The sequence below is a fragment of the Crocodylus porosus genome, unplaced genomic scaffold (genome assembly GCF_001723895.1).
Source record: "Crocodylus porosus isolate Cpor-Errol unplaced genomic scaffold, CroPor_comp1, whole genome shotgun sequence".
NCBI lineage: Eukaryota > Metazoa > Chordata > Crocodylia > Crocodylidae > Crocodylus > Crocodylus porosus.
Genome location: NW_017728953.1, coordinates 928,558 through 942,269, shown reverse-complemented (window position 1 = coordinate 942,269; position 13,712 = coordinate 928,558). Strand labels below are relative to the sequence as shown.

The window sequence follows — 13,712 nt, the reverse complement described above, 5'->3', positions numbered from 1 at the left end:
CGCGCGTGTTTTCTGTGGGGGTGGGGGGAGACGAACCAGCCTCGCCCGCCCGCGCTGTTGGCAGGGCAGTGCCGCTGCGCGGGCCGGAGGTGCGCGGGGTCCGAGCAGCCCCCGTCCGTGCCCGCGGGCCGGGCTGCTGGGGAGCCGCGCGAGGAGCTGTCGTCTTTTTATTTAAAAACGCTTGTATATGAGCAAGTGCGCGTTTTCTCTCTGGAGTCCTAGCTTGACCCGAATTCCCTGCGCCCCACCATGGCAGCGTGTCGTGCCTTCACGCCCTTCTCGTCTTATTCCGAGCGTGCACTTGGTCTCATCAGAGAAAACGCCCCGGAAAGCCCAGCCTCTTGCCTTGCCTAATTCCTGCAGCCACTCCGATACCATTTGCTATCGGAGTCTTTTTTGTCTCTTGTGTGAAAAGCTCCAGCGTACATATTGCAGTTTCTCAGCGGGTCTAATAACCGGCGTCCTGCCGGAGCCCGGAGTTGTGGGTCTTCTGCACTCCCCGCTGTCTCCGGCCACCGCCACCTGCATCCCCTCGGCCTGTCTAGCGCGGCGATCTGGACCCGCCGAGTGATTACACGCAGATCGATGGGATTACATGAGCGTTTCTAATCTTTCATCCGCGGGTTCTTTCATGTGTTTTGAACGTCCAGGAAGTCGAGCAGCTGACATTTTTTTGCTTTTGTCAAAGCCAAATACTGGCATCTTAGAAACAGCTTCCCCGACCTCCTTCCTCGTGCCGGCCCGGGACGGAGGGGGTTAACGCGGGCGTGAGCTAGCCCTCGGCGGGGAGGGCTGAGCGACCCTGGAGTCGAGGTCACCAGAGCGGAGGCGGAGTGACCACAGAGTCCCGGTCGTTTGGGGTCAGCAGAGCGGAGGCGGAGTGACCATAGAGTTCCGGTCACCCGGGGCTAGTAGAGCGGAAGCTGCGGTTGGGGGATGCCGCCCCGCCCCGGTAGGGAGTGCGGGTGCGCACGCGCGGAGCCTGGCGGGGTCTCCGTGAGCGGGGCCTGGTCCGGGCGCTGCCTGATCGCTCCTGCTGCAGGTTGGGTCCAGCCGGCCTCGGACCCTGGAGATCCAGCCCCTCCGCCCGCCGGGCCCAGCGGGGATGGCCGCGGCGCTCGCGGCACAGGTGGGGCGTCCGCGTCTGCCTCGCTCGGGGGTCGCCGGAGGACATCGAGGCGTCGGGTTTCGTGTCAGTAGAGGACAGAGTAGCAGAAAGCCGGGACGGCCCCGAGCGGGAAGCTCTTGGATTTTACGCCCACTTGATGGAAATGGGAGGCTCCCCCAAGCTTGCTCCTGCAGCCCTAGGGCTGGCGGCGAGCGGAGCTGACGGGCATCCGAACCCCGAGCCTCCGGGCCGGGGCCTGCGCGTCGGATGCCTGCCGAAGGATTTGGAAACACCCTCCGCTCGCACCTGCGGCTTTGGGTGTTTGCCGGTAGTAGGGCCACGTAGGGATCTCGAATGACTCGTGGATTTGCCTTAGGATAGGAAACATTTTCCTATAAGCAAAACCCCCCAACAAACTGCTTTTCCAGAGGAGACCCAGGGCACCTGGGTAACGGCGGCACAGACTCCATTGAAATCTCAGTGCAACTAGGTCAAAAGCCTGGCAGGCGAGCTACCTCCAAATCCTCGCTTATGAAACTTGTGCATCTCTGATTTAGATGGTCTGTGAGATGCAGCTCTGTGCCAAGAGGGAGAGCGGGTGTGCTGCTTCCCGGATGATACAGGCTGAAGCAGGCAAACGCGTTTCAAACTTGGCAGAGCTGTGTTAGCCAAGGGGTCAAAAGTTGCCATCTGTCCTCAGGAGTAGCCAGACTGCTTTATCTTTGTGACGGAGAGCGAGGCTCAGAGGTGTGGGGATCACAGGGCTTCCTGTGGCGGAGAAGGATACGTTGTTGGGGTCGTCACTGCTGGTTTCGTTACAGCAGTGGTGCCCTGTGGTATAGATGCAGCCTATGCTATGTTCGTCACACTGGGGGCTTCTTTTAGAGCAACTGCGTTAGCTCCAACGTTTCATATCCACAGCCAGTGTAGCCATACTGGCAAGTTTTTGTAGCTCAGCATAAGGTTCAGGGCTCTGTGGGTTGGATGAGGCTGGGGCTGATGGGACTGAGTACATAACACTTGTGTCTGCAGTTCCAGGAGGCTTTTGAGGACCTGGCGCTGTTCTTCACACGGAAGGAGTGGGAGCTGCTGGGAGATGAAGACAAGGGGCTTTACCGGGACCAGATGCTAAGGAATTACCAAGCCCTTGTTTCCCTGGGTAAAGTTCTGTTTCTTGCTTCTCCCCAGAGTTATGTGAGCTTGTTCTGACTTTCTTCTCTACAGTCTTCATAAAATCAGAGAAGTGGGGCTGGAAGTCAACTAATCTACCTGTGTCTGAGGCAGGATCGTCCCCGTCCAAACCAACCTGTGCAATCCATAATCAAAACTCTACAAAAGGCTATCATCAGTTCTGACACAATGGAGGCCCAGGACCCTAACCTTCTGTAGGTAAAGCCAGGGAACTATTTCTGTGAAATGTCAATATTGGCTCAGCCATGCCCCCTGCAACAGAGGACGGCAGAAAACCTTCCCCTCAAGAAGGGTTGGGCCTAAGGTGGATTTAAACCATTCCCCTAGTGTTCTGCTATTGATCAGGCCTATGTTCTGTTTTATATTTTCGTATCTTCCTTTATTTGAAGCAGTCCCTTTCCTCTGGGTTTTCCTTGGGCTGCATCCACATTTAGAAATTATTTTGCAAGAGATCTCCCTTGGCTTTCCCAGCATGCCCACACTATTTCCAGCCCATTGTTTATAAATATTCAAGAAGTGCTCTGGCTTGAGACAATGGTCTTCCTTTCTCATTCTCTTTCCTGTTGTATCATGCCCAAGTACTAAGCTGTCTTAACCTGCATGTTTCAGTGGAATTTAATCCACTTGGTTCTCTTGGGTTACTACCCAGCATAAATCCATGGAGATGTTATCAGCATCTCCTTCAACATTTGGCTTTTTCATTTCCTCAGCTCATCCTCTAATGATGTTGCTACACATAATACAATCTTAGTCCTTCTAAGGAGTGCCTGCAAGTTTCTGCCCATGTACCTCTCTAACATCTGTATATCCACAGATTATGGATGTTGTCTTCTCTGCATTTAATTTAACACCCATCTTCTCAAGCTTGCTGTACTATTCTATCAGTTTTTTTCCTGTTCTAAAATCTCTTCGTATTGCAGGAGATCTCCTGCAAACATCACCTGATCCAGAGTGCAGGGAATCTAAGTTCTTGGCAGGTGACAATGATCACTGTGATAAAGAAGTGGGCTGAATGCAGAGCCCTGATCCTTGTTCTGACTACTGTTGAGGTTTGTATGTGTATGTAGCTAGTCAGGTGTACTTTTGTGGTGCTTTGTTCTTCCTCCATCTTCATTAGACCTACTTTTAGGTTCTGTTTAGTCTTTTTCCTAAAACCACAAAGGGTGTCTAGTGGCTTATTCTTTATTTTTTTTCTTGAAAGTGGCTGAGGATTTCTTGCACTTTCTCCTTTTCTAAAATCAAACTAATGATTGTTGATTTATTGTGGTTCTCTTATGTCTAACTTTAAATATCTTTTTCATCATTTTTTTTCAGTGAGTGACTAAGTAATTTTTTGCTCCTGCAATTAAAACTGTGGTACTGCTGTCCTTCAGTTTGAACAAGAATAATGATATTGAATTTGGTTGTAAGTTATCTGGAAACTTTTTGTACTGTACACTTTTCTGGACGAAGCAGCCAACCATCATTCCCTTTCATCTCCTAATGCTTTAGGAATTTCCACAGGTTGGATACATAACCTTGCCGCTTCTCTATTTTATTCAGTTTACTTTTGGCTCTTCTAACTTTCTCTGCATTATTAGTTGGCTTTGCAAGTTCATTTACAATGTCTGTGGATATAAATTTTCTCCGGGATAGTCTTCTTTCAAGAAATTCTCAAAATTCATCATTCACGCACGGACAATTTATTTTAGCTAAACTGTTAATCCGCCTTTCCCATACTAGTAGTATTTGAGACATTTATTATCCAAGTCCTCCACCTGTCCAAGTCCATGCATAGTGGATTTTAGCCAGCTGATTGTTTTCTCATTCATCTACTGTTTAGTTTTTCGTATGCGTCACTTATGCGGCTTCTCTTACCACTGTCCTTCCTACAACCCTAATCTTTTTTTTGCATAAATAACCTGATCCAAATTCATTTTTACCACTTATTAAAGATTTTGCTTTTATCTTTAATAGCTCATTACACCTCCATATCCTACTGCCAGGTTTCTCATCAAGTTCTTATGTGGCTTGGTATCACCTAATATATTTTCAATTGTTGTAAGGACAACTACTTTCCTTGTATTCCAAAATGCATCTGCATCAAGTTTATTATTATAATAAGACTGTGACATTTGTTATAAAGCCCTAGTTTTCAGTTGTCAGCTAACTTAGACCATTTCATCTTTTCCCCTGTGGTTATCTGTCTTCATTATATTATTTCTGTGGGAATAATCCAATGTCAGCTAGTAGGAACCCATGTTAGGCCAGTTCATGTCAAAGAGGCTAAAGGAAACAGAAGTTATGGCACTGGAAAGAGCCTAGGTAACATCATAGGCAAATAATCTAGATAGCCAAGGAAAAAGTCGGGACAGAGTACAATAACAAGGAAAGACTGCAGAAATTAATGGTTTTAAGTTCAGTCTGACCTGTTTGTATCTATCTTAACTGCAAAATATAAGAACAGCACACAGACTTGCTTTCAATTAGCATTAAGGCAAATTCTTATTTGGGTTTTAACTGGCTGTTAAAAGGGCAGTTTTATCTTTAGCTGGTGTTGTGTTACTTTTGCACTGAAATCTTGTTCAGGTACGGGAACACATCTACAGATGTTTAGATACCCTCGCTTTTGAGGCTTAGGGCATTTGTGTGCATGCTTGTGCTGCAGTGCCGGGCACTTTTAAAAGCACCTGGCTCTGTGGCACATATATTTGTTTAAATGGTGAAATGTGCATCAGCACACAGAAAATGGCGATGGCGCGCTTTTGAACTAAACACATTGAAGGTGTTTTAGTTCAAATGTGCACTGCTGCCATTTTCTGCATGCTGACACATTTCTCCGGTTATACAAATGCATGTGATGCAATACCAGGTGCGTCAGCTTGCATGTGGAGCAGACTCGATTAATGGAGCCTGCTCCAACGGGCTGGATCTCCAGTGTGTCGGATTAGACAAATGTGTGTGTATAAATGCCCTTAGTCTCTAACACTTGGGTAAAGTAGGTTGTTTTAACAAGCTAGCCACCTGTTAGTGATTTTTAAAACCGTAGCACTAAGAAAACTTAGAATATTAAGATCATTTTCTTTTTTCCCCCAGGAATTGTAATGTTTATCTCTCTTTAGGTTAATAACCATACTGCTTGTAACCTTTTCGGGTCTTAGGGATTTCTTTCTTTTCCATAATCTGACTGTTTGATTCTACACAAATGCTTTCTTTCCCCCCACTTCCCCCAATTAAAAAATCATACTGGTTGTAACAGGAAAAGCAAAAGTTTGACACCATTTTCTTTTTAGAAATTGCCAGGTAAGAGTTTTATTATAGTCTTCATATAATCAGTCTTTTAGACTTCTTAGTTTTGTTGAGACAAAGTTGTCAAAAACCGGTCTACATCTGTACGTCAAAATATAGTTGCCTCTAGAGTTAATGTGAAGTCATTCTTTCCTCTGCGCTATTAGTATGAATTACTTCTTTCCCCATCCCAGCCGCTAAAAAAAGCTTCACTTTCATCTAACTGTCACTGACCCTTTTCGCTTTCAAAACTTAGCACGTTCTTTATCAGATTAAATTGATTTACATTTGCCTGCCTGGAATCCCCTGAGAAGTTGTATCCATCCATAAGTGTGTCTATGTTTAACTTTTCTACTTAGTATCTTAAAAGTATATGAAAGTTTCCTCATCTGTTCTAGTATATCACAGATCGTTGCACCTCTGCCCCCTTTCTTTCGAATGGTTGATGCTTTTTATTTCACATAATCATAATTTCTGCTTACCTGGGTGGTATGGGTCACTATCTGTTGAAGGCTTCTGATGGAGTGCCCTTCTTTTGTTGCTAAATGTCCTTCCCTTTTCCTTCTTCCTTCAAGGCCCTCTTAGGATGTTTGAGTCCATTGGATCCATTCCTTAAATCCCAATAGCGGACTAGGTAGAGACTAACGCAGCATAAGCACCCTTTATGCATTTCCCCACACAGGATATCAAGGTCCCACACCAGACTTAATCTGCCGCATTCAGCAAGGGGAGGTGGAGCTCTGGGTCTGTGATGATGAGGATTCTGGAGAAAGCATGTCATCCGAGGGCCTGTCCCCAGGTGAGTTGTGGCAGTTCCACCTGCTCCACCTCCTTAGAACCTCTCAGTACCAGAATGATGGGGAGCTGGAACCCAGCAACACCACCTTCATCCTCCACCCCTAGATACTGACCTTAAACTGCTTACCCTGATCTATGTGGTCCAGGTAGGGTAGGTGTTTCCAGTCCCTGCAGTTCAGTGATGTGGGCACAAGCAACTGTTAACTTTCTCTTTCCCTTTTAGGGCTCTTGGATCATGACATCCAAATTCAGCCCTTCAGCAATGTCTCCTTCCTCAAAGACTGAGGCCTAGTCACCTTGGCTGGGACTCTGTCTTGGGGGCCTGCTCCCACACCTGCTCACTCCCAGTGCCCCCCAACCCCACGGTACAGGCAGTGCACAGCCCTGACCCCCTGCTTGCCGGCAGGGAAGAAGCTGGTGCTGAGCATGGGGAAAAGCGGCCCCTCACCCACTCTATGGTCAGTGCTCCCTGCTGTAGGTGCTCGCAGCCCATGCGGGGCTGTCTGGAGCAGGCACAGGCAGCCCCGTGTGGGCTGCAAGCAGGTACAGCGTGGGCTGAGCGAGGGGCCACTTTTCCCCATGCTCAGCATCAGCTTGTAACCCAGCCCCACTGCCAGCCTGGGCTCTGCGCCAGCTCCAGGTTCGCCTGTCAGTGGCAGCAGCTGTGGTCCCCCGACTTGCCGCGCTGGCTGCTGCTGCCTGCCCGGCGCTTATGCGCTGGGCAGCCCACAGGCTGTGCAGCGTTTGCCATCGCTGCAAGCTGGGGGTGGGGGGCACAGCTGCTGTTGCCACATATGGCCCAAGCAGGCAAGCCCCGAGCGGGCACAGGGCCCAGGCTGGCAGCAGGATCGGGTTACAAGGTGGTGCTGAGCGCGGCGGGGGAGGGAGCTGCCCCTTGCCTGCCTGGTGCCCCACTCTGCAGCCACTCACAGCCCTCACGGGGCTGCCTGTGCCTGCTCAGGACAGCCCTGCGCAGGCTGCGAGCAGCTGCAGCATGAGGCACTGGCCACAACGCAGGAGGAGTGGGTCGCTTTTCTCCGTGCCAGGAAGGAGCCCAAGGAAAAACTGAGCGTGGTGGGGAGGCGGAAAGCGGCCCCTCGCCTGCCCCATGCAGGGCTGTCCGGAGTAGGCCCAGGCAACCCCAGGCAAGGGGTGGGGCCGGGCGGGCCTTGCTGTTGTGGGAGCCTGCCATAGTTCCCCTGGGTCCTACTGCCCTTGGTTCCTGTCATTTTTGACAGAAACCAAGGGCAGATAAATATTAATTTTCTAAATTTTTTAGGGGCCCTGCGGGCCGGATAGCATGGCCCGTGGGCCGGATATGGCCCGTGGGCCGTATTTTGCCCACCTCTGCCTTAGGGCTTGCTTATACTACAGCAATGGTCTATTCCAGAGAGGGCAGTGCTTGGCACACCCCACACACCCATACTTGCTAACATATTCCAACTCAGAAGTTTACCAGTGCGGCTGCTTCAGATTTACCCACAGATGCCGTTCTCAGGATGGCCAGAGAACTGGGACCTGGAAAATAAGCATGAGCCCAAGCAGCCTCAGTGGTGAAGTCGTGGGTCTGTAGTATGGCAGCAACTTTGGGTGGGTGGAAGAGTGCTTGGCTCAGTCTTCCCTCAGGACCCACCACTGCTGTAGCATACGTAAACTCTTTTGAGACTTTGTTTTTCCATTAGGCAGATGCCTCGTCTCCCAGCCATAGAGAGCATGGAGCCAGTCAGATTCCTTGCCAGCATACACAATCCACATATGTCTATCCCTGAAGGGCCTAAGCTGATGCATCTCTCCCAGTAGCATAATGAGTGATGGGCAACTGGAGCACCAGCCCCAAGTGCCCGTTTAGAGGGACATTATGAGTGGCAGCAGCTGCAGCTATCATTGCCAACCTAGTGCCCTCAGCCAGACTGACCCCTTCCACTGCTTCTACCAGCGCAGACCTTGACTTACACTTCTGAATTCTCCCCAGTCAGATGAGGCTTGGATTTGGGACAGAACCACTGGGAATCTGAGTCTTCCACTTAAGGAACATTAGCAAAGTGTACTGGCTTGGCCATCCATCGTCTGCCCTGGGAACATTGGAAATTAGACTTCTTGTTTTCACAAGGGACCCAAGTGCCAAGGCCTAGCTTTGCTCTGGGACACATCTAGGCAAGTGGAATAGCAGCACTTCCCCTTTGGCCAGAGGCACAGGGTCTAACTTCTGCCTTCCCTTCTCTACCCAGCAGATGCCTGGATGGAGAACAGAGCTGAGCAGCAACATCCTGGGGAAGCACCTGCACACCTGGAGCTGGTCCCAGTCAGAAACCAGCTACCTGTGCAATGGACACAGAAAGCAGCTGAGCCCCGAAAGAGCCCTGTATGTAGAGAAGGATTCAAGGGGCGGAGAGATCTGAAGAGCCTTGAGGGCAGCACTCAGAAGGGGGAAGTGTTATATATATGTGGAGAGTGTGGTAAAAGCTTCAGAGATCAACAGGAGCTCAGGGTCCATGGGGGGACCCATGGGAGGGAGACTGCTGACCCCCATGCCTATAAATCCCATCTTGCTGAGCACCAGAGAATACATCTGGAGGAGCGCCCCCACCTCTGCCCTGAGTGCGGGAAGAGCTTCCTCCAGCTGTCTCACCTCCATGTCCACCAACGCGTCCATACTGGGGAGAAGCCACACCACTGCTCTGAGTGCGGGAAGAGCTTTAATCAGTTGTCGCACCTCCGTGTGCACCAGCGCATCCACACTGGGGAGAAGCACTACTGTTGTGCTGACTGCGGGAAGAGCTTCAATCAGCTCTCCCACCTCCAGTCCCACCAGCTCATCCATGCTGGAGTGAAGCCCTATCACTGTGTTGAGTGTGGGAAGAGCTTCCGACAGAGGTCTACCCTTGCCCAACACCTGCACGTGCACACTGGAGCCAAGCCGTATGGCTGTGCTGAGTGTGGGAAGAGCTTCAACCGCTCATCCAACCTCCGTGTGCACCAGCGTCTCCACACTGGGGAGAAGCCACACCGCTGTGCTGAGTGTGGAAACAGCTTCAGTGACCCATCACGGCTCCGTGTTCACCGGCGCGTGCACACGGGTGAGAAGCCACACCACTGTGATGAGTGTGGGAAGAGCTTCAGGGACCTGTCAAGGCTCCGCATCCACTGGCGTGTCCACACAGGAGAGAAGCCTTACCACTGCCCCGAATGTGGGAAGGGTTTTGCTCGCCCGGATCTCTTCCAGATCCACATGCAGGTTCACCGGGGGGAGAAGCCATACCACTGCACGGAGTGTGGGAAGAGCTTTGTCCGCCCATCCTTCCTTCGGGCGCACTTGCACGTCCACACAGGGGAGAAGCCCTACCCATGCGCAGAGTGTGGGACAAGCTTTCATTACCCATCACAGCTCCGCATCCACGAGCGCCTGCACACCGGAAAGAAGCCCTATCATTGCATAGAGTGTGGGAGGAGTTTCAATAGCCCAACCCACCTCCGTGTGCACCAGCACGTCCACACCGGGGAGAAGCCATATGGCTGCAATGAGTGTGGGAAGAGCTTCACCCGCCCATCCTACCTCCACGTGCACCAGCGTGTCCACACGGGAGAGAAGCCATGCTGCTGTGCCGAGTGTGGGAAGAGCTTCGGGGATCATTCTGCTCTGAACAAGCACCAGGAAACCCACAGATCAGACCCTTGCCTTTGACATGGGGTCAGTTTTTATCAGCTCTCCTCTCGGCTCTCTCCCTACAGTCTGTGCCCTGGGGTGGTAGGGAAGGATCTGGCACCTGAACTAAAATGGCCTCACTTTTGCATCTGCCCAGGTACTAGGCTCACATAGGCCTGGGGATAGGAGTATTGTCCAGGGGACTCAAACATGCCATAGTTGGGTTTTGGGCTGCAACTGAAATGGAGGAGATAGGTAGGCTCAGGCCTGTGCTTCAAAAGCCCTGCTGTCTTTCAATGTTTGGATTGGCAGTCTGGTCAATTGACCAGTCAGATATTGTCAGTTGACTGCATATTTTTGACTGGTCAAAAATTATAGCAATTTTAAAAAAAAAAAGTAAATTTTTTTTGTAGTTTTCTTGACAGAAATATCATTTTTTAAAATTGCTTTTGACACATTTCTTAATGGAAAATTGTGCTCTTTCTGTGCATTATTTGGACCTATTGGCAACTTTTTTTTACAATGTTTGACCGGTCAATGGACTGAACTTTATTGGACCAGTCAAATACCCAAACCTACTCAAATGGGTTACCCTTGTTTGTGCTTAAAGCCATCCTTCGGTATTGTCTGAAGTGGGGCCAGAGAGGCTTTTAGTTTGTTTCAGGGGGTTTTGGAATCTTGTATTGTGCTTCCTGGGAGGAGGGAGAAGAGTTGAATGCTCTTCGAGGAGGGGAGGAGACAACTGCAGCCTCCCTGCAGGGGTCGGGAGCTGGTTTGGAAGAAATATTGAGGGGAGACTGAAGGGAACTTGCCTGGGATTGAGGTGGGGTGGTGGGTCAGGGATGGTAGGGGAGGGGCTCAAGAGGGTTTCTTTTATCTGGGTCTGACTGGCAGTTGGGAGGCATGGTTGCATGTGTGGGGAGGGGGTTTCACATTTGCATGTGTGCGAGGTGGGGGGGTTTCACATTTTGGGATGTTGCTTGTGTTTTTTTTATTGCAAACTGTGCTGAAACTTCCTGGATAGGGCAGGATATAAGCACAGCTGGGGTCACCCTGTCCTGGCAGGGGGTTTGCGTGTGAGTCACTGCCAAGAGCAGCTTCTGCAGGGGAGACTCAGGCCACCTGCACTGCAGAGGCCTGGCTGGTGCAGTGATGATGGCAGCACCCCGAGTTCAGATGCAGCCTGTGCTGGCAGAGGGAGTAGATGCCCCCCCCCCCACCTTCTGGGTGACATGGGCTGAAGCGGAAAAACAGATACAGCTCGGTAGAGCTGTATCTACATCAGGCACTTTGCTAGAGCAGCTAGGGAATGAGAGGTTTCAGAGTCCTATCTGGGCTAACCATATTGATTAAAATACCAGTGTTTCTGGCATCTATTCCACTGTTTGTTTTTGCTGAATTCCCTTACAGTACCCCTGGCTTAACCTCCCACTGTCCCAGCCCTGGCCCCCAAAACTGTTACAGCATCTGTGTGTTTGTTGCAGCACCCCATTGCCCTCAGCTCTTTCTCTCCACACCCTCAAAACCCACAGAAGCCCATCTTCCTCACTCTGCCCCCCCGCCACTTTTGGCTCTGGGGAGTGGGGTGGGTGGTTTCCCATGCTCAGGGCTTTGGCATGTTATTGGGGTAATATGGCACGTGGCTGGTACAGCATTATAGCCCTTACTACCCTACAGAACTAAGCAGAGAGGAGCAGCCCGCCCTGATGTAGATCAGGGTTATAATTGTAAGTTATAAGGGATTCATTAGGAGTGTGTCCTGGGGGGATAGATGTGTTCACAGGAAGACTGGGATTTGGGGATCTGCAGGGGCAGGGAAACCCTGCAGGAAGCATAGTATTTGGGGTGATAGAAGGTGATAGAGATTTGTCCAAATGTCACACTGGGGTGCCTGAATAATAGGGAGCTAAAGGTCCTGGAAGGGTTACAGAGACCAGGGAGATTCATGGAAAATGGAAGGGATACAGGGATTGGGAAAGTCTGCTTATCTTTCACCACATTTATAGGACAGGCCTAGAGAGAGATAAGCATAGACTTTTCCTGACACCCTCCCCTCCAACCCCCATTTTTTGCTCTCCAATGGAAAAGGAAAGCAAGCATACAGGCAATGAAAGAATGGGCAAGTCAAGAAGGAAGCTTGCCAGGAAATAGCAAGAATCTGCATGGGCAAACCCAGGAAGGCAAAGATAAAGAATGAGCTGTACCTGGTGAGGGAGGTTAAAGAGAACAAGAAGAGGATCTACAAGTAAGTTGGCTCAAAAAAAAGGACTAAGGAAACTGGGTCCGCTTACCGGGCCGAGGGAATTCTTGAGACACTAACAAGGCAGAGCTACTCAAGAGCTACTTTGCTGTTGTGCCCCCCCAAAAAATTAAGCTCCAAACAAACATGTAATTAAGATTATTTAGGAGGAGGAGGGCAAACCAAGGGATGAGATAACAAGATAGTCAAAGAGCTTCTTTGAGTCTGAATGAATTCAAGTCGGCAGGATCTGATGAACTTCTTTCCATGGTACTGAAGGAACTGGTAGAGGGGATGTCGGAGCCCTTGGTGATGATATACGTGAAGTCAAAGGAGATGGACAGGAGCGGTGGTGCTCCCCTTCAGAAAGGCAAGGAGGACCTGAAGAACAATAAACCTCTTAGCCTCACCTTAACAACCAGGAAGTTACTGCAGCCTTTAAAGATTTACAAGCATTTCCAGGAGGCAAGGCTGATCGCAAGCATTACTTCTCTGACTCCAAGTAATAAGCAGTGGCACCAGTCCTGTGACGTGCCAGAGACCCCAATTGGCAATCCCTAGAGCCAGCACAGTTGCTGTCCGGAGGTGGCAGCAGCAGCAAGTCTGTACAGCAGCCATCCCAAACGGCATGAGGTGATGCTCCAGAGAGGTGATGGAGACCCGAGCGGTGCTCCAGGCACCACATCTCATTGGTGACTCCAGACGGCGCCAATCCTAGTGGCTCTTAAGCTGACTGCAGCAACGTCAGCAGGCAGCACTCAAAGCAGTGGCAAGCTGGTGAAAGTGGCAACTTCAGTCTTGGGTACCGAGAGGCAGCAGCACTTAAGTGGTGGTGGGTGATCCAGAGCAGCAGCACCCCCCAGGTAGCGCTCCCTAGAGCAGCAGCCAGTGATGACTGATGACAACCCACCCAATCAGTGGTAACCCTGGGCAGTGGGCTTCCTCAAGCTCCCAATGACACTGGCTGCCTCAGCAGCGACCATGGGCATCTAGAGGAGATGGAGACCCCAGCAACCCCGACCTAAAGGCAGCAAGCAGTGACAAAAAACCTTCCCTTGTAACTCTGGAAGGAACCTGTCACCCCACCGCCACTACACTGGGCAAGGTTGCAATTCCCAGGTGGGGAGTTTGCACTTAAAACTGCAAACCAGGAACTTAATATTTGAAGGTGCATAATATATAGGTGTCGAATAAGGTACTTAATATTTTAAATGTTTTAATATTTTAGGGTATTTAATAGGGGAGGTTGACCCTGGGGTAATTTAATATTAAAGTTGTTGAATATTTTGAAGTGTTGGACATTTGGGATGCTATTTGGGAGTGTTTTAATATTTGGGGGTTATAATGGCTGGGGAGTTTGAATAGTTGAAGGGAAAATTGGATAAGGCTGAAATATTTTTATTTATTTACCTTTTAATAAACTGTTCTACTTGTGAGTGGGGAAGTTGAGTGGGGGGGGGTCAGGC

The 13,712-nt window shown here is 50.1% G+C and overlaps 2 protein-coding genes across 3 annotated transcripts in view; one reads left to right on the top strand and one right to left on the bottom strand.

The window, feature by feature from the left end:
• Positions 1-13,712, bottom strand: part of LOC109324414 (zinc finger protein 570-like) — a 42,896-nt gene that overhangs the window by 13,309 nt on the left and 15,875 nt on the right. The gene's annotated exons all lie outside the window — the stretch shown is intronic.
• Positions 984-10,370, top strand: LOC109324428 (zinc finger protein 436-like). Its single transcript, XM_019556428.1, has 5 exons — positions 984-1,129; positions 2,141-2,267; positions 6,249-6,365; positions 8,593-9,120; positions 9,193-10,370. The coding sequence occupies exons 1-5, from the start codon at positions 1,106-1,108 to the stop codon at positions 10,044-10,046; spliced, it is 1,650 nt and encodes a 549-aa protein (XP_019411973.1). The 5' UTR covers positions 984-1,105; the 3' UTR covers positions 10,047-10,370.

Coding starts and splice junctions, on each gene's coding strand:
- LOC109324428 (XM_019556428.1), top strand. CDS start 1,106: ATGGCCGCGGCGCTCGCGGCACAG. Junction 2,268..6,248: donor CCAAGCCCTTGTTTCCCTGG/GTAAAGTTCTGT, acceptor TTCCCCACACAG/GATATCAAGGTCCCACACCA. Junction 6,366..8,592: donor ATCCGAGGGCCTGTCCCCAG/GTGAGTTGTGGC, acceptor TTCTCTACCCAG/CAGATGCCTGGATGGAGAAC.